Here is a 24,705-nt window from a genome sequence, read left to right on the forward strand (position 1 = left end):
TTGTTAAGCAAACCTGCATATTTACTTCTTGTTATAATATTGCTGGATTTCATTCTGCAGTAACACATGGTTTATGATATGTAATATCATGATATGTATGATATGTTATGATATGATATGTCTTCTTTTCTCTTCAGTGGATTTCATCTATGACTGTGTCTGAAGTCAGTTGCAGTTCTTGTGTTTCACTTTCACTTTATCTCATGAACTTTAACTGTACTTTAACACTCTGAGGAATGGGCGGAGGTTTCCTGGTTAAGGATTTTCAAAGAATGGAATGGGGGGGGGGGGGGGTGAATAACAGATTGAAGAGAAAGCCGCGAATATCAGATTGAAGAGACACCACCCAAAAAAAGTTTTCAATCTTGAACACACTTCATCTGTGAACACATAGGCTACTGTGCAAGTCGGTGACAGCAAATATGAAATCAGGCAAATATACTGTCAACAAAGTTACTAAAGGAACAACTGGATCACTAACAGAGAGACTCTGGCAGGATGAAGGAAAAGCTCAAATGTGCAGTAAGTAGAAATTTTATTCTGATGTAGAGATGGAGTTGGATGGAGCAATAATGTTTGAGTAACTGAAAAATGCTGTAAAATCCAGCAGTTGTTCTAAGTTAACTTTTAATTATAATAATCTAGTAATCTGTACTTTTCCATACTACGGTTATTCAGAAAAAAAATAAGTTAAGATTAATTGATTGGTTTGAGGGCAATTTTGTCAAGCAAAAACAAATAAAAAATGCAATTAAATAAATGGCTTTAATAAATATAAAGTGGCGTAGGTGGTGTTGTTAAATGTGTCACTGATGTTTGAGGAAATGTCACATGCAAATTCAAATTATGTTTCTAAGAACAATGTTAATGTTTCTGCTTTTATATTGAATATATAAACACTTATACACAGTACTTTTTCAATATGCCCATCTTTAGATATTTAGAAACAAGTCTTATAAAATAATATACTGTACTAAAGACAAATGTAGATTAAAGGGGCGGTTGACTGTTTTTTTTCTTTGCATGATTGTATTTATAGGGTTCAATATAACATGTATTCGTGGTTTTTCTTTTTAAAAGTCTTATTTTTCATAAACTTCACCTTTATTGTCAGTAGGGTGACCACCTGCTAATAAGCCCAAGGGGGGACAAGGGGTATGTTTCTGAGGGACAATGCAGGACACTGTTTGGCACGGAGTTGCCCCCACCCCACGGGCAGACTCACTGATAGTGGTTTACCCATTTCTAGCACATACCACCTTACATGGCATATTAATAATGCCCTATTCCCTAAACATGTGTAATTGCTGATATATGCTCATGAATAGGCCAAACAATGTGTATTTTATTCTAAATAAAGATTAATATTTTGAACATTCAATGAATTGCAGATGCACTTCCACTTACGATTTACTTTAGCTATTTAAAGCTGTAGTATACGATGTTGAAAATCAGTCGAGAAAGCCTGAAACGGGAGGGACGTTTTAAAAAACTCATCCCGCCTCTCCACACACACCCCTCCCCTCTGCTACGTGATCCCTCCAGGGAAACGAATTGAACAACGTCACTCAGTCAAGTTGTGATCATCATACTTTCACAACATTGCTTAGTCGCTTCAATCACATCATATGTAAAATTGCCTTTAGACACTTGAACTTAGTTGCTTCATCAACAATTCAATGACACGTTTGAGATCACGCCAACGCAAGATTAGCAACACATGAAATGTTCTACACTACCCACCACCATAACTATGATATTAGTAGTATTGCGAAGGTTTTGAGTAATTGTTATAGCAGCATACAGCGCATCTTGTTTAAATTCCGATCGGCTCAAACAGAAACCCGCTAGGCATACTGAAATATAATCAAGCACTTCAAGAAATATATTTACTTTGACCCGTGATAGGCGATGCTAAACAGCTAACATTCCAATGCCGACCGGCAGAATTAGCAAGTTGTCAGACTAATAAAAAGCTAAATATGTAACACTTCACGCGACTCACGCCATTTACGAGTATAAATAAATGTTAAACGTTACCTGCTCAACCAAATGTAAGCAGTGTCAGCATCGGTATTCAGTCCCAGATCTCGCTGAAGCTTTCTCCATCGGTCAATGGTGGACCCTATATTTATTCTCCTCAAATTTCGGCATTCTTCACATTTTCTTGTAGGGGCAATCAGGGGACGCTTGCTGTTGTCTTTTTCGTTTTTATCCATCGCTGTTATGCTACTTAGCTAGCTACCATATGCGGTCAGCTGCTAACGCGCGCGATTCTCATGACGCAGAAGGGGGGCGCGGTCGGGCGTGGTCGGGTGCGGTGGGGTGGAGACGCGAGCGCCAGGCGGAGTTTCAAGTGTAGCTGGTGATTGGATGAGAGCAGTTGACCAATGTAGCTTTGCGATCGCAAAGCTTTCATTGGTCAACTTTTATGCGGCTGTACAGCCAATAGAGTGAATGGATTTTTTTCGTTCTTTTTTCTATTTATATTGTTAGGATTGTACTATATAATTGTAACCAGCATATAAACGAGGATATTAATAATGAACAATCTTTGAAATCGTATACCCTAGCTTTAATTTAATTTATTTTTCATTACAATTTATTCACTTTAAATAAATAATAATTATTATTTAAATTAAAATTATAGGATTAACATGAATTATAGTTGCTCAACACCACAGGAACGGTTAAAACAAAAAGTCATGACAACAATGAAAAAGTTGACATCAACCTAGTCAGCAGGTCACGTTGGAGTGGCAACCAGTGTTGGGAAAGTTCACTTTCTACATGAACTAGTTCAAAGTTCAGTTCACACATTTTAAAATGAACTGGTTCAGTTCAAAGTTTGCACAGAAATGTAAGATTTTTCCCATCCTCACCAACCTCGTTATAAAATCCGTTTAAATTATCATACGACGCCTTTATCGACAGCGGCCGCAGTGCGACACTGGTGGCTTGTGTTGCCAGATTGAGTGTTTTTTCGCTACATATTAAGCCCTGTTTACGGTGAGTTTTAGCCGGGTTTTCGCCTGGAAGTCTCTATAGAAATCTGGCACCCCATTGAACGAAGTTAAACTGAGAGAGCGTGCATTTACAGACACCAGAATGAACGAGTTCACAGCAACGTTAATCAGGATAGGCAGTAAAACAATACGTTCAGTTCACCCAAAATATGAACGAGTTCATGAACGTGAACGTGTTCAGGCACAACGTTTGGCAGCCTGGGTCTTGAGGGTTTTTTTTTTTTTTTTGAGCAAGCATTGATTATGCGTGACATGGTCTCAATTTGCGGGACGCATGAATTGGGCTTCAAACGCTGTGTGCGCACGCGTTACGCGGGACGGGTGGTCACCGTAATTGTCAGCCACGCTCTCTTCTGTTCCCTGAACGAGCGGTTCACTTCCTGATTCTATGAAACCACTTCCTCAGAAACATGTAGTGGGCTCAGATTGGTTAGTTTGGCCCGGTGTGTTGTGATTGGCTAAACTGTCACTGATGTTGTCCAGTAGATCTACGCCCATTACCTTTAGGGTGAAACGTGCATGTCATGAGCAGTCTATGGTATGAGCTCCGGTCCAGATGCAAATATGTGTTGAACTGCAGTTTATCAGTTTGAGGCAGAATCAGACCGAGTAAGGCGCGATGAAGAGAGTCAAGCAGAACCTCACCACACACGGCTCTTACTAAACGTTTCTGAATGATAATTTGCTACATTTTTTTTTTTTACTTTATACACGTTTGTTTTACACAATAGCATCTGACTGGCAACAATAGCAACTGACTGGCTACTAATGTCATACTCAAACAGCGTTGGCATGTTTACGTTCTTGATCAAATCGAAAATAATGTCATAAAGCATATGAAGAGTTCAGATGCAAAAGCCTCTAAGTGCCATTTGAAATTTTCTTCTTTAATGACGATTTTTATCAAACTTGTATATTTAAGTTCAGTAATTTCACTTAAATAACAATTAATAGGTAATTATCATTGCCATTTAAGTGAAATCACTGAACTTAAATATACAAGCTTGATAAAAATGATCATTCTAGAAGAAAATTTCAAATGGCATTTAGAGGCTTTTGCATCTGAACTCTTCATATATACATGAAAAATACGTTTAAAACATTAGTACTCATACAAAATTCAGGTCCATAATGTTAGTACGCATTTGTCGTAGACACAAAATAGCATAGGCTAACTAGTAGTGGCTATAAAGCCAGCGCTGGTATTTGAAAAAAATAAAACACAAGGCTACGTCTGGAATTATACATGCAAATACATTGAAAATGATGAAGTCTTCGCCTACTTACAGGTTGTGGCCCAACAACTGCTGCCTCTGGTTTTAAAGTCGGATCTGCTTCATGTTTTAGTAACAGTTTCTTGTTGAATCCGGTGTTGAACTCGTGGAGATTCTGGAAGCTGTCTTCCGTAAATGCGCAGCACAGAGAGCTAGATTACGATCGTCATTTTCAGGAACTTAATCAAACATAAATTGTATCCATTGTTGAGGAAGTATAGCGTCCGTGGGAAGCCCAAAACACAGAAGACCTGACAGCTACGAGAACAACACACTCGACGAGTCGACGTGCCTCAGAAATATGTGCATGGCATTGTCTGCATTTTCTGAGGGAGTGGTTGATGCAAATGTGTGGGTTAGTAACGTACCATAACCCAGCTGTAGTCCCAATCCAGGCGTTTTTGTAGGCAATATACTTCCTGATTTTTAAAAGACGATATCTCTGCTTACACTGAACTTTCAGCGCTGCAACTTTGCAGATACTGTTCATGCACCAACAGCAACATTACACACTATTTAAAATCACAAAAGTGAAATCGAAGTCAACCCCCCCTTTAAAAGGTTGATTTTAATCTCCTTTTTTATAATATTAAGGGTATTCACTGATCTGTGTGTGTTTTGTCTCTGTTTCTCAGAAGGAAGTAGGTGTTTGGTGTTGATGACAGTGTGTCTCGGGATCATTTGTGTTCTTCTGCTGGTCTTCATCACACTGTACATCATCATCACAGCAGAGAGAGACCTGTTAAAGAACACAGTTGAAGAGTTCAATCACACTATCAACAGATTACAGGACAAGAACACTGATCTAATGACTGAAAAAGACCAACTAAAGAACAACTTCAACTCTTTGAGTCAGACGAAACTGGAGCTGGTCAATGGTCTCACTGCTCAGAAAAGTCAGTTACGAGGAAGTTTTAATGCTTTGAATCAGATGAAACTGGAGTTAGAGACCAGAGTCAATGATCTCACTGCTGAGAAAAGTCAATTAAAGGGAAGTTTTGACTCTTTGAATCAGACGAAACTGGAGTTAGAGACCAGAGTCAATGATCTCACTGCTGAGAAAAGTCAGTTACGAGGAAGTTTTAATGCTTTGAATCAGATGAAACTGGAGTTAGAGACCAGAGTCAATGATCTCACTGCTGAGAAAAGTCAATTAAAGGGAAGTTTTGACTCTTTGAATCAGACGAAACTGGAGTTAGAGACCAGAGTCAATGATCTCACTGCTGAGAAAAGTCAATTAAAGGGAAGTTTTGATGCTTTGAATCAGACGAAACTGGAGCTGGAGACCAGAGTCAATGATCTCACTGCAGAGAAAAGTCAATTAAAGGGAAGTTTTGACTCTTTAAATCAGACGAAACTGGAGTTAGAGACCAGAGTCAATGATCTCACTGCTGAGAAAAGTCAATTAAAGGGAAGTTTTGATGCTTTGAATCAGACGAAACTGGAACTGGAGACCAGAGTCAATGATCTCACTGCTGAGAAAAGTCAATTAAAGGGAAGTTTTGATGCTTTGAATCAGACGAAACTGGAACTGGAGACCAGAGTCAATGATCTCACTGCTGAGAAAAGTCAATTAAAGGGAAGTTTTGATGCTTTGAATCAGACGAAACTGGAACTGGAGACCAGAGTCAATGATCTCACTGCTGAGAAAAGTCAATTAAAGGGAAGTTTTGATGCTTTGAATCAGACGAAACTGGAGCTGGAGACCAGAGTCAATGATCTCACTGCAGAGAAAAGTCAATTACAGGGAAGTTTTGACTCTTTGAATCAGACGAAACTGGAGTTAGAGACCAGAGTCAATGATCTCACTGCTGAGAAAAGTCAATTAAAGGGAAGTTTTGACTCTTTGAATCAGACGAAACTGGAACTGGAGACCAGAGTCAATGATCTCACTGCTGAGAAAAGTCAATTAAAGGGAAGATTTGATGCTTTGAATCAGACGAAACTGGAACTGAAGACCAGAGTCAATGATCTCACTGCTGAGAAAAGTCAATTACAGGGAAGTTTTGATGCTTTGAATCAGACGAAACTGGAGCTGGAGACCAGAGTCAATGATCTCACTGCTGAGAAAAGTCAATTAAAGGGAAGATTTGATGCTTTGAATCAGACGAAACTGGAGCTGGAGACCAGAGTCAATGATCTCACTGCTGAGAAAAGTCAATTAAAGGGAAGTTTTGACTCTTTGAATCAGACGAAACTGGAGCTGGAGACCAGAGTCAATGATCTCACTGCAGAGAAAAGTCAATTAAAGGGAAGTTTTGACTCTTTGAATCAGACGAAACTGGAACTGGAGACCAGAGTCAATGATCTCACTGCTGAGAAAAGTCAATTACAGGGAAGTTTTGACTCTTTGAATCAGACGAAACTGGAGTTGGAGACCAGAGTCAATGATCTCAATGCTGAGAAAAGTCAGTTAAAGGGAAGTTTTGACTCTTTGAATCAGACGAAACTGGAGCTGGAGACCAGAGTCAATGATCTCGCTGCCGAGAAAAGTCAATTACAGAAAAGTTTTAACTCTTTGAGTCAGAAGAAACTGGAACTGGAGACTGAACTAGGGAAGATATGTACACAAGGTTTGTACACAGCATAATCCCCAGTGTTAAATTAATACTCCTCAGTGTACATATGTGTTTACATGGTTCAATCATAATGAAATCAATCCGATTGATGAATTCGAACACGGTGTTTTCACAAACGATTAATAAAGTAATCGGGTTGATGTGCACGTTTATATGTCAAAAGATTCGAATCGTAATTTATGTTTTGACATGCTCACACTGCACAAGTATACTGCGGTTCTTTATTTGTTTTAAACAGCAGACTTAATATTTATTTGTCTCTGGTCATGATTTGAAGACAATGAGCCTGAACCATTTTGCCGAGCTGCTTATATTTATCACGCAGTAAAACCCTACGCCCAAAACCAGTCGTCTGTGGATGAGAATCTGAAACAAGCACCACTTTCAATCCGATCGAATCTCCAGTCGGATCGATTAAGGTGTTTACATGAAGATTTTTAGTCTGATTGAACCGTCAGTCTGATTTTAAGGGTCCATGTAAACCATGTTTATGTCCATGATTTTAAAGTCATGTTATGCGCATCTAATCAGTAAAGCCGGTTCCTTGATTAGTAGTAAATCAAATTCACTTGCTTTCAGATGGACGATATGATGCAGAGATGAGTGTTAAATTAACACCCAATAGTGTTAAAGTTAATGAGATAATTAATTGATTAATTGAGTGATGATTTAGCATTATTGAAGACACCTGATGTTAACAAGGAGAATCATTAAGGAGAAAATCATAAATTGTCATGTTACCATTATGGTGATCAGTGTTTGCTTCTGTTAGACTCTTGACCCTTACACTTTCACTTTAAATTATGTTTGTCTGCAATGGGATTAATATCCTGCCACGATTCAAAAACGAAAATAAAGATCTAAAAAGTTGATGCTAAATGTTCAAAAACTCAAAATTTTCAACAAAAATTTTTTTTTTGCAAGATCAAAAAATAAGATTTGCAAGTTTGCAAAGTGTAAAAAAATACAAATATTTCTGCAAACGTTGTTTTTGATATTTCCTTCTTCAGAGCTGCAACATTTATTTTTTATTTATTTTTTACGATGTTGCACAAACACATTTTCAGTGTTTCAAATTTGTCCGTGTTCTCCCACTGTGTTTGTTTTCCAGGTTTGAAACCTTGTAAATGGTGATCTGAAAACTGGTGTGCGAATAGGTGAAAAAAAGGCCGAAACTTATTACATTTGCTCTCCTATTGCAGACTATTTTTTCAGAGCTGAGTTTACAATAGACACTTTGCAGAGATACGCCCACACATTTGCGAGCTTGCGACTCACGTGTTTTGTGGCAGCGTTGTCACGCAGCTCTGCTCTGAACCTCGTCTTCAGGACCAGAAGAAACTGCCGTGCAGATCCCAACTTCTGATACCAATTGTTGTGGCAAAAACAATAATGAAACAAACAGCATTACAGCGTAAGAGACATCAAGATTCCAATGGTGTTTTAAAAGATTTATCCTCGCAATAATAGTTCCCAGTCCAACCACAGTCCAGCTGCAGGCGGAGTGAGACGATGAGGAGGGGTCTGTCAGCAGTTTTATAGTGGTAGCTATCTCTTGTCATTCACTTGTTTAGACAAGAGGAACAAAGGAACTTTATGGCTACCTCCAAGACCAGGGGGTCTTCTCATCTCTGAGGTCAGAGGTCACTGCCCAACCAGCTCCTGAGTGTCTCACACACACTCTCCAGCTGCATCAACATATCAACAGAAAACAGGGCCCTCTGTTCTCATACGCAGAACACAGATAACAAACACATGATTGAATCAAAAAAAAAAAAAACAATGTCTAATGAAAAATAAAATATTAATTTTTCACCCGACAAACCATAAATATTTACACACAAATTCAGGGTAATTTTCAAATATGTGACAATTTGCAAATGCAAGAAATTTAGAATTAAAAAAATGACAAGAAAATTTTTCAATTTGGAAATAAAATTTTGTGAATATCAATTCAGTTATTGGCATTTGGGAATTGGATTTTTTATTTATATATTTATATTGAGACTATAATTTTTTACCGGTGTTTTCATAATATAGAATTTAGTTATAAATTAAAGATATTATAAATATATGTATAATATAATGTGTTAGACTGTGACTCTATGAAACTTTTCATAAGTGTATCTCTCTACAGACCCCTGCTACAACTACACTGTGCTGGACAATCCATGGAGATCCATCAATAATAAAGTTAACTCCTCCTCCTCCTCCCACAAGAGTGACGCGTCTGACTCCTGGAGCGGCTGGTATCGTCTCTTCATTAACGGCATGAGCGCTCATATCCCAGACACGTGTGTTGCTGAGTACAGCTGTGGCACTAAAGTCCCACTGTGGATCCGTGGTGGACACCCAACAGTAACAGATGGAGTCGTCACTCGAGATGTCTGCGGTTACTATGGGAGTTTCTGCTGCTCTCACGGGTCTTATCCCATTAAAGTCAAAGCCTGTCCAGGAGATTATTATGTCTATGAACTGGTCAGACCTGTGTACACTTCAGCATACTGTGCAGGTAATTATATTCACATGAGCTCTTTCTACACATTCATGATATTTGTGTTTCTGTTGATTAATCATTATTCATCCAAACTTTCAGACACTGGCAGCATTAACACCAGCTCTACAACTGTCACACCAGAGACCATCTCACCTGGTAATGTAACACACTGTGTCTCTATTGGCTCATTTCCTGAATGTTTTCTAATGGCTAGAAATATTATATGGTAAAGTTGAACACGGATTTTAACATGAATATTTGCCTCAAACGTCATGGAAATGTTTTGTTAGAAATATATGACACCTGTAGACTGTTCTCAGGTGTGTGTGTGTGTGTGTGTGTGTGTGTGTGTGTGTGTGTGTGTGTGTGTGTGTGTGTGTGTGTGTGTGTGTGTGTGTGTGTCATTCACTGTACAGTAGTTCTGAATATGCCACACTTCATAGTCACAAACAGTCCTTGTGTTTTAAATGATAAAGAACTATAACATATAGAAATTCTGCTTCATTTAGAGTGAACAATATATATATATATATATATATATATATATATATATATATACCATATATATATATTACTTTATCTCTCTTTCATCTCTCATTCATCTCCCATTAATCTGCTTCCTATGGATGACGCATGAGTTCAGGCCTGTTATGATTGGCCGGATTAAAAACACAAAATGTGACATCTTTTTTTCTTCTTTTCTTATAATCTTATAGTTACACATAAATGGATGGTCAGGATGATTTACAAATATGTGACAATTTGCAAATGAAAGACATTTTTTGAATATCAATTCAGTTATTGGCATTTGGGAATTGGATTTTTTGAATATATTTATATTGAGATTAATTGATAATTTTTTACCAGTGTTTTCATAATTTAGAATTTAATTATAAATTAAAGATATTATAAATATATGTATAATATAATGTGTTAGACTGTGACTCTATGAAACTTTTCATAAGTGTATCTCTCTACAGACCCCTGCTACAACTACACTGTGCTGGACAATCCATGGAGATCCATCAATAATAAAGTTAACTCCTCCTCCTCCTCCCACAAGTATGATGCGTCTTACTCTGTCTCCTGGAGCGGCTGGTATCGTCTCTTAATTAACGGCATGAGCGCTCATATCCCAGACACGTGTGTTGCTCCGTACTACAGATGTGGCACTGATATCCCACTGTGGATCCGTGGTGGACACCCAACAGTAACAGATGGAGTCGTCACTCGAGATGTCTGTGGTTACGCTGGGAGTTTCTGCTGCTATTTCGGGTCTTATCCCATTAAAGTCAAAGCCTGTCCAGGAGATTATTATGTCTATGAACTGGTCAGACCAGCTTGGTTCATTTCAGCATACTGTGCAGGTAATTATATTCACATGAGCTCTTTCTACACATTCATGATATTTGTGTTTCTGTTGATTAATCATTATTCATCCAAACTTTCAGACACTGGCAGCATTAACACCAGCCCTACAACTGTCACACCAGTGACCATCTCACCTGGTAATGTAACACACTGTGTCTCTATTGGCTTATTTCCTGAATGTTTTCTAATGGCTACAGATATTCTATGGTAAAGTTGAACATGGATTTTAACATGAATATTTTCCTCAAAAGTCATGGAAATGTTTTGTAAGAAATATATGAAACCTGTAGACTGTTCCTTTTTGTCATTTCCTTAATGTGTTTCTTAAAATTAAAGTTTGGATCTAAAATGAACCCAAGATATTTAAAATCAGTAACTATGTCAATTGATTAGTTTTTAAATAAAATATCTGCAGTTTGAGTCTGCCCCTTATTTTTACTAAAGGACTTACCCTTTGTCTTCAAGGTAAGACAAGATTGTTCAAGCCATTCAACAACACTTTGCATGGCATGAGTTCATTTCTCTGCTGCTAGCTTAGCATTTTTTGCATGTGTGTGCAAAACAGTGTCATCGGCATATAATTGTATGTCAACCCCATTAGAGTGTTGTGGAAGATCATTAATACACTCTAAACAATGCTGGGTTGTTTTAACCCAAATTTGGGTCAAATATGGACAAACCCGAAATGTTGGGTTAAAAATGTAATGTAAAAATTTAACCCAACGGCTGGGTTAGTCCATATTTGACCCAAAGTTGGGTTAAAACAACCCAGCATTTTTTAGAGTGTATAAAGACTAAAAAGTAAATGACCTAATACAGATCCTTGAGGCAGTCTCATTGTGTTTTTCATATAACTAGAGCCTACATTTTTAATTCTAACACACTGCATCCTATTTGACAAGTTAGTTGAGAGCCATGCTAATGTTTTGGCAGAAAGATTAAATTTAGAGAGCTTAGAAATAAGAACATTATGATTCACTGTGTCAAAAGCCTTACGCAAATCCAGCAACAACTCCTCCCTTATCAAGTTGTGTTCTTACTTTTTCTGTGAAGTGTAGAACGGCTGTTTCTGTGCAATAATTCTTCATGAATCCAAATTTCATGTAATTTAAGGCAGAGTTGCAGTTATCTAAATGCATTCTCAACTGCTCTATCTGTGATTGTTTTTTTTCCCATGACCTTTGACAGTAGAAAATGTGAAATTCTGAGTTAAATTTACCTAATGGCTTTTTCCAGAACATACCATTTTTAGCCTTTTCAATTAAATCTATACGATCAAATAAAAAATAAAAAATCCAAAATATCGTTTGTGTAGACACACACACATATATCAAGAATTAGCGTATGAATCTCAGCAATGGTGACAAACAGATCACCTCTGAACATAAGCTCATTATTTATTCATGCAGCAATGCATGATGGGAGCCATGAATGAGTTTTGATTGGTGGCACCCAGAATGCACTGCAACATGCTTTATAATTGTCACCATTGTTGAGATTCACAGGCTAATTATTGATGTCTGTATGTCTTAAAAAAAGTTTTGAAGAAAAGTAAGAAATTGTGTAAGAGTATCTTTAAAGAAAATATTTTGAATAGGTCGTAAACGTTAAAAATATTATGCTGTACAAGGTCACTGCTGCTATAATTAATAATGATGAATGATGATATTAGAATGATGATATTATCTCGGATGTCTCATTTGATCTTCGAACGTACGAAGAACATGCCCCAGGAATGTTAATTTAGCACTGGGGATTTTACTGTTTAACAATTGATTTATATTTTTATTTGCAGTTTTCAACAAAATTTGTAAATGTAAATGTAATTGTATGTTTACTTAAAGGAAAGGACAGGTTTTTCATATCCAGTGAGTGGTTGAGCTGGTCTGGGAGCAGGCAGTTCTGCAGAGATCGAGGAGCTGATCTGGTCATTATCAACACTGAAGAGAAGCAGGTGAGATTGTGTGAGTGTGTGGCTTTAATCAATGAGAGGAATCACACTTATCCCTGTTTATATTCACACAGAGGTACATAACTTCATTAGCCAAGGAGAGTGTGTGGATTGGTTTGACGGACATTGAGACTGAGGGGATCATGAAATGGGTGGATAATTCAACACTGAAACAAGGGTAAGTGATACAATACTCTCTGTGGACGTATTTTAAACACGAGGCTTCCTCAAACACCACACCCTAAATATTTATTTATTTATTTATTTTAGTAAAAACTGAAATCTTCTCTATCATTTTTTTTGTTGCACTTTTCACTATTAATCAGGTTTTGGTATAAAAGAGAGCCAAATAATGCAGGTGGAGACGAGCACTGTGTTGAACTGACCCCTTCAGACTCCATCCAGAACTGGAATGATCTCCCATGCTTTAAGAAGAGGAAAGCAGTTTGTGAGAAATAGGGTTCATCCTGACTAGTAGTAAACTGTATTTTTGTTTTTATTTCATATTTCATTGTTGTGTATCTGTTTATTGCACTATGGCTATATTTGATTTTCTCCTTCGGTGATTCTGCTTGTTATCATCAAGTGTCTTCAATAATGCTCAATCATCACTCAGTTAATCACTTAATTATCTCATTAACTTTAACACTGCTTCAGTGTTACTTTGACACTCTTGAATATAAACTCATATGAACACTAATGTTCATTTAACACTATAGGGATTTTGCTTTTCCATGTGAAATTTAAACTATTTTCTATGGAAATGATTGTGTAATACCAGTCTATCTCAAATAAATAATGTTATAATCAGACATTACTGGATGACATTTTCATCTTTTCATTGATTTGTGATTTCGTTTATTTTGCTGGAACTGTGTTTTTACAGATATCATTGTTGTTTAACATCCACAGTAAAGGCGTTCTGATGTTGATTGTAGTTTGTAGTTCTGTTGATGGTGTCCTTCACTGGATCTGAAACTCGTCCTGAACGCCGCAGCGTCTCCACAAACCCATTCACTCCACACAGATTAAACCCTTCTGTAAAAAAAAAAAAAAATTACTTCTAAAACATTTTTTCAGAGAATATATCATGTTTGATCTGCTTTTTTTCTTAAATCAAAACTATAACAAAACATTATGTTCATGCCAATGTAATGAGAACAAAATCATTAAATATAGAGATATTTCCTCAGGAAACATGTCAATTCTTCTTAAAGATGCCAGTCGTTTTTCTGATTGTTATAAAGATTTTTCTGCAGTTAACATCTGTTTTCCCCATTAAAGTAAATTTCAGTATATTCCCATCAGCAGGCACAGCATGTAAACTCCTACATTGGTCAGAAGTTGGATTTATGTTGAAAATGATATTCAGCTCCAAGCTCCAATATAAGACAGAAGTCAAATTCCTACATTGGTCAGAAGTTGGATTTATGTTGAAAATGATATTCAGCTCCAAGCTCCAATATAAGACAGAAGTCAAATTTGGGTTGGATTGAACACCAAACAAAAACAGTAAAATGCATGACAGTAAAGAGTGCCAAACATTTATCATCAATAACAGACGACACCATGAACACTGTGACTGGACAACATGTAAGACTTTTCAACTCAATTTGCTTTAATTTAAATGAACATGGATTAAAGGTCCATCTGCAGAACAATTAAGAAAATGTCCATATTTTAGGACGCAAAAGTTTTTCAAACAAACAAAGGTTTCTCACCTCTCTTCAGAACGTCCTGCAAACTCTCACATGATACTGCAGTCAATCAAATCAGCACAGCATTGAAGAATATCACAGACCGTTTCAGATTCCACTTCTACCTCTGTGTCACTTTTATGACACGAGCATTTGCACTTGGAATTGCAACGAGCCTTGCATGTCCCACAGGCATGCTTGTGTTTATTAGAATCCATGGCTTTCCGTCAGTGAGCTGATCTGGAAACATCAGATCTTCAGCAGTCTTTATCTTGTGTGATCAGACTGTGATTTGCATGTGTACGGCCCAAAAGGAGCAAACTGGGAACATCCAGCCAATCCACTGCTCTCACACAAGTAAAATTAGCATAAAATGCATCTTCCCTTCTCTGCAGCCAGACAGATATATAAAAAACAAAAATGTAAAAGCTTTACCTAAAAATGGTAACATATAAATTTAATGATTTTATGGATCACCACAACCACCTTGGACATTGCTGTGGATACAAGAGGTAAAAACGGTATAAATATTGTTCGTTTTCTCACACAAACCGCTCGTTTCGTGTCTTAGGCCATCAGTGTGTACTTACGTACGAGTCATTAAATCATCTTTAATTTTGACTTCTCTGTGTATGCTCTTTGAGGTGGACCCCCTAAACCTGCATTATACGACTGACAGACAACAACGGTTTGACGAAAAAATATCAAAATTGAAAACTACTGCGGAAACAAAGACACCTACATCTTGGATGCCCTTGAGGTAAGATAAAACATATCAAAAATTAATTTCAAAGTGAACTATCCCTTTAAATTTCTTCAGGACTGATGACCCAACACAGTTTATTGTACAAGCAAAAATCCTGAAAATCATTCATATTAGCATGAACTGCAGAGAAACAAAACATAATTAATAAGTAAATATCGTTTAGCCAATAATTAGCCACACAAATGACAGAAACTAAGGTGGCAGAGCTTAGCAAAGGGTCAATTGATCAAGAAGTTTTATATATTTACTGGTTCATTGAATAATCATGTATTTTTCCAGAATATGTAAACTTACAAGAAATTAGAAAAATGTGTTTTTAAGAAAAGCAGAACTTCCTAAGAAGCTCTTGTTAAGACCGAACAGGTTGAACCGCACGTTGAACACATCGCTTCAGGACAGCATGGTTCTCGTGTTTTCTCAAAAATATTCTAAAACTTTTGACATGAAAATCTTTAAACTCCATAAATTCCCCGGTGTTTATCTGAGAATCGCCAACCAGGTGTTAAAAGTCACACAGAAGCAGTGTTTGGCCTTGTCCACAAAGACACAGGTATTTTTTTGACCGTGACTTTTTTATGCGGCTGTTCGTTCACACATACCCCTTTTCCACCAAAGCATTTTGAGAGCCGGTTCGGAGCCGGTGTCTACTCACAAACCACTTCTTTGTATTTCGACGGCCAAAGAACCGGCTCTCGGCCCGGTAAATTGGTTCCAAATGGGGGTGGGAGGTCGGTATTGTGACCAACAACACGACAGGAAACGTTGTGACCATCATTGCTAAAAACACAACGCTAGTATAAAGATAGTACAATGATTGAAGAAAGATGGAGTCTAAAAAATTCTGGGAAAGCTAACACGTATGGTGACGTAGATGTTCGCTGGGCTCTCTAGTCATTGGAAAAACAAACACACAGTCCGCATGTGGAACCAATTTTGAACCAGCACCAGTTCCGAACCAGTTATATTTTGGTTGAAAAGAGGTAACGTAAACGCAGTATCAGGTCACTGAAAGCGAACGTTTTTGAAAACCCCTGCTAGGGTGAGGATTTTCAGAAACGCCGTTTGCAGTGTTGTCGTGTGGACAGTAAAACCTGGGTTTTTGCCTGTGACGTCAGAATGTGTGCCGAAAAAATGATGTGTTGGCTTTACTTAACTTTTTTATGTAAACAGGTTCCACCGGTTCCACATAACTGGGTTTCGTTGAACAAACATAATTTGTTCATGAAACTTCAACATCATGGAAGTCATTTTAAGCCATCCAATCAAACTCTGAGCAGAGTGTTAAATGAACACTGAAGCAGTGTTAACGTTAATGAGATAATTAAGTGAATAATTGAGTGATGATTGAGCATTATTGAAGACACCTGATGTTAACAAGCAGAATCACTGAAGGAGAAAACCGGAAGATGAGTGTTTGTTTTAGTTGGACTCTTGAACCCCACATTATAAACTTTAGATTATATTTGGCTATGCATGAGTTATACCAGCCAGATGATCACATAGAAAAGGTGATCTGATGATGTTGGTTGTGTTTTAACATAATCATTATATGTTGAAACACGACATCTCGACACTTGGTCAGGTGGAACTGGGGATTGAACCACTAACCTTCCGGTTTATAGACAACCTACATGAACCACTTTAAGTTTACTGTAAAGTTCCTTATGGATTATAGCAGCACTGCTGTCGTAGAGCATACCTTTTTTTGCCGGTTCAATAAAATTCAAATGATCAAATCAATAAAGAAGAAACTTCTGAAAAACAAATTAGTTTATGTAGGCACACAAAGACATCAAGAAGCAGCCTGTGAATCTCAAAATTAATTCATAGCTCCCATCATGAATTGCTGCATGAATAAATAATGAGTTATGTTCAGGGGTGATCTGTTTGTCACCATTGCTGAGATTCATATGCTAAATATTGATGTATGTGTGTGCATTCATACAAGGTTTTTATTTTATTTATTTGATCATTTGGATTTCTTTGCAAAGGCTAAAAAATGGTATGCTCTCCAATGGCAGTGTTGCTATAATCCATAAGATAAACTTAACTCAGAAATTTGCTTCTGTCGACAGTTCAGTGATTCAGGTTAAATGATTGTGATATAATGATTATGTTAAAACACAACCAAAATCTACAAATCTCATTTTCTAGTTGATTATCTGGCTGTTATAGCTCAGATACAGCAGCCTGATAATATATAAAATAATGTGGGGGTCTAGAGAGTAGGGGTGGGGGAAAAAATCGATTCTCGATGCATCGCAATGCAGACGGGGACGATCCTGAATCGATTCACAAATGTCAAAAAATCGATTTCAAAAAAAATTTTTTTTATATGTATTTATAATAACGTAATATTGACGGAACGTGAAAGACGGAACTCTGAAGCGCGGAAGTGCAGTGACCGGACCGTCTGTGGCGTGCACATAACAGAGATGAGATGGCACGCGAGATCCAAACACTTTCCTTGTTAGGTTAAAAGCTGACGTGTGGAAATATGTGGGCTTCTGAAGTTGAAGGGGGAAACGAGCTGGACAAGAGCCGCACTAGTTGTACGCTTTGTGGAATAAAACCAACGACGGAAACACGACAAATATGATAAGCCATATGACACCTTTCCAGCCAGAGGAGGAAAAACACTCGGCTGCACCAGTCGTTATATTATTTATTTACTACAAGTATATGCTCCTAGTTCAAGCACACATTTATTTTCCTGGTCGTTCTTTGTAATGTTAATAAAATATATTGTGCATTAATTCTTTATGGGTCATTACTTTGTACTTTTAAAGCAAATTATTTATAGTCACACACAAAAGATTTAGATAATCGATTTGTAACATTATAAATGTCTTGTACTTTAACTTTTGATCAACTTAATTTATCCTTGATGAATAAAAGTATAGATTTCTTTTTTCTTTTGCCCAAAAAATTAAATTCTTACCGACTCCAAACATTTGAACGGTATTGTTTAATGTTACAAAAGCTTTCTATTTCAGATAAATGCTGTTCTTTAGAATTTCTGGGTGATTCTCTGAATCGGGTGCCCTTCAAGTCCCCCAAACTTGCTTCAAATATTTTCAATTGAAGGAAATCTCAAAATACATTTTAATGCTGTCAATTAATAGAACCAGGTGCATTTGCATTATAATGCAACACAATTGCTTTTGAAAAAAAATTTAAAGTTAATAAATTTAAAGATAATGAGTTGCCTAAGTAGTAGACAACAAGCATGTTTGCATGTCCTCACTAACCATCATTATATTTTCAATGAATATCAAACAAATAAAAAGTGCAATTAATACCAAAATGTTGCTGCTGCTAATATAATCATATGTTGGTCTAGTGTATTTTCGTTTACTGTTGTGAAATGGAAAATCAATAATCAGTAATCGAGAATCGTTAATAATCGAAAATCGACTGTAATCGAATCGGGACTTCAATAATCGTAATCGAATCGAATCGGGAAATCAGACAGATTAACCACCCCTAGTAGAGAGTGAAGCTGCAGACTTCGGAGACCTGCATCTACAGTCCCCCTGCACCCAGAGTCCCGCATTCTCAGACCCCTCGTTTTTCGAGACAGCGCCTCCTATCAAATTGTATCGGATAAACATGTGAAGAACATGTGAAGAACTTAAGCTGAAATGTGAGTAGGCTATCTTCAATTTTATTTAGCAAATTGTAGTAGCCTGCTCGTTTGATTAACTAATTTAGCTCATCGATACAACATATGAATAGTCCGTGTAATATTTGTAAAGATGGTTTGTAACAAGATTTGAGCCGTTAATGTATGTTTTTTCGCCCTCTTCCCCCCGAAAATATTTAGATAGCTAACGTTAGCCTTTAACCTTGGACTTTAGATATGTCATAAATGCTTCAGTTATTTTCACCGCCCATTTTGTGCCCCCATATATTTCAAACCCACAAAGTTGTCCAAAGATCAAAAACTTCTCGAGGGACACTTCAACAGAGCAGTGCAACATGAAGGTAACATTTGCAAACATCTTTTTGAAACATCATAAGTCATGTGCTATCGGTGTTGTAGGCTATTATTCCAGGGTACAACATACATCGATGAAGTCGCCCCTGCCGAACCCAGCAACATATCATTTTATGATTATGCAAAGCGACTTATAAATTAGTTTTTTTTTTTTTATGGAATTGAAGACGAAAAGTAAAGTCATGAACACATTTTTTTCTTCCTTTTTTTTTTTACAGCAAGATGATGTTTAGGTGATCATTAAATAAAGTACAGAATTGTTTATTATTGGTGTTTTGTCTTTTCTGATTTGTTTTGCTTCGCATTCACAATATAAAAAAACAGATTTTGTAATGTTAGCATCGTAATGTTAATTAGACCATTATAGGTTGAACTGAAAGAAAAATTGGAATTTGAATAAAAAAAAAACATGAAAAAAAAAACATTGTAGCAATATAATATCACATACTATTTTTCAGATATTTCTATTTATACTATTTTTTATTTTTATTTTTTTTTCAGCAGGGTGAACTGGGAAATCTGGGACTAGCGTGGCACTTTGCTCCATCACAAGCAGAGCTTTGCCAACATAACCTTCTTATGGCTGTTATAATGCGTCTCATTTGCTGGTCTGAAGTGCTGAGGTGAAAATCACAGTAAAATATAGAAGAAAAAATTGCCCTAAAGCATCTGTTATTCTAATGTCTGTGAAACTGCTATTGATGTTGTTTTTGTTTTGAATTTGTTTTATTGCTTTAAATAAATGGTCAGTAACCATTGTTATTATTAAGTGTATTTCTGTTTTTATTTCATATTTCATGTGTATCTGTTTATTGCACGTTATGGCTATATTTGCACCAGTCCAGCAGGGGCAGCAGAGAGCAGGTTTATCAGACTGAAGTGATCAGGGGCCTCATTTATAAACGTTGCGTACGCACAAAAGAAGGCGGACGCCGCTCTCTACGCAATAGTTGGTATTTATAAAAAGAAAACTTGACGGTGAAATGCGCGGTCCTTCACGCAAGCTCTGACCCAGGCGAACGCACAAAAACGGGTGAAATGAGAAATGGCGACACCGTCGGCAGTTGGAAAAAACATGTGAAAGTGTGTGAAACTGTAGACGGTTGTGTAAAATAAATGGCAATACTGCCTCTCATAAATTACACGAAGACTTCACAAAGCAAGTCTTAGAATTAACAGCCTACACAAACACCCGTTTGATCGATCTGCAACAGAAATGCACATTAACACATATTTCCAAAAAAAAAAAAAAATGTTCTTCAATAATATTGGCATATACAATTCATCCTCATAAATAAGATGGTAAACAGAAAGAAATAATGTACAAAACTGATATTCTCGCCAATATGTCCGTCTAACGGAGCAGATTTAGCAATTAGATAGTCAGTCAGAGAGATAATTATGGAGATATATAGATCGATAAATTGGTAGATGTAGGCCTATTATTTGTCCCCTGGGGAAAGTCGTTTTCATCGTGAAAATATCTTCATCAGCTATATGTGACACTCACAAAAATAGGTTTTATTTAGATTTTTATCTTTTGCTTTCTTTCCTTTTATTATAAGTTAAATATTATTGAGAGAATACACAGAAGCACACAATGACATGCTGTTTCATAGAAAAGACACTAGGTGGCAGTACCTTTCAGTCGCGTCACTCGGGGACCCTTAGCGAGGCGCGGAAGAAGACAAGCTCATATTCCGGTTGAATGGAAAAAGAGCAACTGTTGTCCCGTGTCTCTTCTAACTGAGTAATATATTCAATATCTCCAGGTTAGTTTCACAACTTTTATATGACTATAAAGGGTTATAATCTAATTTGAATCCCCAGTGATGTGTGTTTGACAAGCGAAAGGTATGTTAAGTGTGTAAATGGTAAAGTCTAAAGAAAACAGTGTAAAGATGAGGAAATGGCGGCCGATGCTCGCGCTAAGGTTTCCTTTTATATATTCCTAACGGCTCAGGATATTTATGAGTTATTACTGTCTATGTGTAAAGTTACTGTGTGTGTAAGACTATACATTACTAATGTACAGAGTAAAAGCAATTCACAGATGTAGCTTTGGGTGAAACGCACGTGGTAGCATTGAATGCACACATGTGGTAATATTAGACTGTAAAACAGTTTCAGTTCATAGAAATCAAGAGTAAAAGTTAGGAGACAAATGTTTACTATTGAAGTTTGTTCTTGTTTAATGTAATTTAATTTAACCTAACCTTACTGCAAATGGGATCTATTCTGTTTTATTAAGTGAACACTTAAATTTATGTAAAATGTATACAGAAATACTCGTTTAATGAGCGATAACAGAGAAGGTGGTTTAGAGAGAAAATGTGTGTTTAAGAGAAAACTATGAAGGTTGAGGAAATATGTGAAGATACATTTATGTGGAAATGTACATTTTGACGAATATGTAATTTCGTGTTATCCAATTGTGGATATTACCTGTGTTTCAGTACAGAGCAACCAAAAATAACAGTAATAATTCTCTATGGCAGATATAAGGTTGAAATGTTGTTAATAAAATGATATTCCGGTTGAATGGAAAAAGAGCAACTGTTGTCCCGTGTCTCTTCTAACTAAGTAATATATTCAATATTTCCAGAGCACTTCGACCAGGAGTATCAAAATATATCTGCTAACGGACTCCTGGCTGGGACCCGTTATATATAGAATCATGGTATTCATGCATATGCCTTTAGTTTATTTTATTTTTGATAAAATAACGTATGGCGTGACCATTCAGACCATTCCTCAACCATTCAGAAAGCTGCAAGAAATTATATTTGCGCTGAACTATTTCCAATTTAGATTAAAACCGATATCCGTAGCTTGTCAGATGCAGAAAATGGATGTAAATAAAATGCCCCATCACAATGCGTATAATGACGCACAATGGCTGATCTTGCGCTCTTAGAAGATGTGGCGATTAAATGGAAGGATTCGGAGTGAACGCATCATCTTTACAAAAAAGGTGTGGAAAAAAAGATTTTATTTATTCAAGAATTCCCTCATTGTGCAGTTTATTTCAGTTAGGACAGTCTTGATTTCACCCAACTCCTTGGCCACCTCTCTAATTGAATTAATGTCTAGACGCTTTTTTGCCTCGACTTTGACATCCGACCATTTCTTTTTTATTTCGGCCACAGTCCGAGGTTGTGAGGCTACAGCATTTACGGGATCTGCAACCTTTCGCCACTCAAGTGCCTTTTTGGCATTAGTAATGCCCACTGTGCCCTCCAAACAACATTTTCTCCTCTTTTCCACCTCGCCAACGATAACTTCTACTTCACATTGAGTGTAATTACGTTTTTTGTTAATTCCTCTCTGTGTTTAACATGATTTTGCAATTGATGAATATTAACTTGTGGGCGTTTCACGGACTATTTATGGGCAACTATGGGCGTGACATGAAGCCGCAAAAGCTGCGCTACATTTAGAATTGATTGTGATTTATTAAGGGAAAAATGCGTAGGATGTGCGTGCGCACGGTTTTATAAATCCGAATATTTCTGTGCATACGCACGTCCTATGTTTCATCCGTACGCCACTTCTGACGCAAATCCTACGCAAAGTTTTATAAATGAGGCCCCAGAACATCAGATTCAGGCACTTTCTGCTGTTTCTGCATCATCAATACAAAGCTCCAGTTTGGCCTGTTTAATTGTGTATGAGGTTATTTTGAGTGTTCACAGATTCCTCTTGTTGGCTTTTGAAGCGGATAACATCAGGTTGGATGTACAATACACAAACACAGTAGTATGAGTCTGCAGGGAGGTTTTAAGTTGGACTGCAAGTCGTTATGCTTGTTTTAGGCCAGTGTAAAATCATTTCCTGTTAGGGTTAACACTATTTTAAAAACCACACTCATCATTCTAAAGATATCACACCTCATCTGTGAAGACGCACTGTCAGACACAGCGAATGATGGATTCAGAAGACATTTATGAAAATGTTGAATACAGAAATATTGAGGACACATTTGGACCTCCAACACAGAGTAACAGCCAGGATGAAGGAAAAGATGGAAAGCACAGTAAGCAGAAAATTACTTTAAACCAGAAATGGTGTCGCAGATGATAATGTTAATGGTGGCACTAATGTTTGAGGAAGTGTCTAATACAATTTCAAATATTTTTTGTCAGTGTTTCTGCTTTTATATAATGTATTAAATATATTTACTTTTTCAATATTTTTGTTCATCTTTAGATATTTTACCATATAGCAATGTTTGACTTAGAATATGAAAGCACTATAAGACAAATAGGTCGATTTGAAACTTAAAGTCCCCTTGTGGGGAAAATCAAACATTTAATGTTGTTTATATGTCTATGTGGTGTTTTTAATCTGCTTTAAGACAAACCATGTGCAAATTCATGTGTGAATACCATTGCTGAGTATTTTCTCTTTAAAACTGCAGTGAACCAAAGACAGTCTCAATATTGAGACTGTCTTTGGTTCACTGCAGTTTTGACCTTACAAGGAAGTTTTTGACATCGGAAAAACCAGCGTTTTCAAACCACGGTCTGAAAACGCTGGTGTTTCCGATACCACGGTCTGAAAACGCTGGTGTTTCCGATGTCAAAAACTTCCTTGTAAGGTCAATGTGCCGGCGGGGCTTTAGCATATCATCATTACTACGCTGTAAAGCAGGGGAGCCTCAAGAGAAGCCAGGTTATCCCGCTATATGTTTTTGTTGATATGAAAATTAGGTACATAAAGAAATATAGCAGGTAAATTGTGTATATAATATATATTTCGATGCTATGATGCACTATAAAACCACAGAAAACCACCGAGTGAACTCACCTCTCAGTCAGCACGTGAGGGAGTGGCGTCCTTAAGGGAACTCAGCTACCTGCCACGGAGAGAGTTCAAAGTGCAAGGCGGACAGATCGGTGACCAATCTTCAGACATCAGTTATAACAATGTCTGTAGACAAATTGATGATGGAATCAAAGAAGGATTTCCAGATTCAGAAATTGTTCGTGGTGTGCTGAGAATCATGAAACCAGGCATATTCAAAGAAATGTTGATAAACAAAGACGACATGACAGTTACCGAACTCAAGGGGTTTCTTCAAACTCACCTAAGAGAAAAAAACAGCACAGAGTTATTTCAAGAGTTGATGTGCACGAAACAAGATGAGAACGAGACACCACAACAGTTTCTTTATCGCCTAATAGGTTTAAAGCAACGCATCCTGTTGACATCAAAGCTGGCTGACACTAACATTAAATACTCTACAGCTACAGTGCAAGATGTTTTCTTACATACCGTGTACCAAGGCTTTGGACACAAACACAGTGACATACGCAGAGAACTGAAACCTTTGTTGACCAACAGTGGGGTCACTGATGAGATGATTCTGCGTCATGTGATGAAAATCACTAGTGAAGAAAATGAGAGAATGAAAAGACTTGGCTCATCCCGCCGACAGACCGTAACGAATGCGCATAGCGCACAGCTTGAGTCCGATGTGGTAAAGACACTTAACACAAAGTCAGAGGGTGTAGAGTCCAAATCAAAACAAACAAAAGCAGA

At 37.1% G+C, this 24,705-nt stretch overlaps 1 protein-coding gene across 1 annotated transcript in view; it reads left to right on the top strand.

The window, feature by feature from the left end:
- The first annotated feature begins 288 nt into the window (after nt 1-288).
- Nucleotides 289-24,705, top strand: part of LOC120459701 (uncharacterized) — a 78,672-nt gene continuing 54,255 nt past the window's right edge. Inside the window, exons 1-6 of the mRNA XM_089132668.1 lie at nt 289-522; nt 4,936-6,873; nt 9,017-9,391; nt 9,476-9,532; nt 10,357-10,743; nt 10,828-10,884. Of these exons, the coding sequence (XP_088988794.1) occupies nt 423-522; nt 4,936-6,873; nt 9,017-9,391; nt 9,476-9,532; nt 10,357-10,743; nt 10,828-10,884 (2,914 nt within the window). The 5' untranslated portion in view covers nt 289-422. The remainder of the gene's footprint in view (nt 523-4,935; nt 6,874-9,016; nt 9,392-9,475; nt 9,533-10,356; nt 10,744-10,827; nt 10,885-24,705) is intronic.

This window comes from Pimephales promelas, chromosome 6 (assembly GCF_988280905.1).
Source record: "Pimephales promelas chromosome 6, fPimPro1.hap1.1, whole genome shotgun sequence".
In the NCBI taxonomy this organism is placed as follows: domain Eukaryota; kingdom Metazoa; phylum Chordata; class Actinopteri; order Cypriniformes; family Leuciscidae; genus Pimephales; species Pimephales promelas.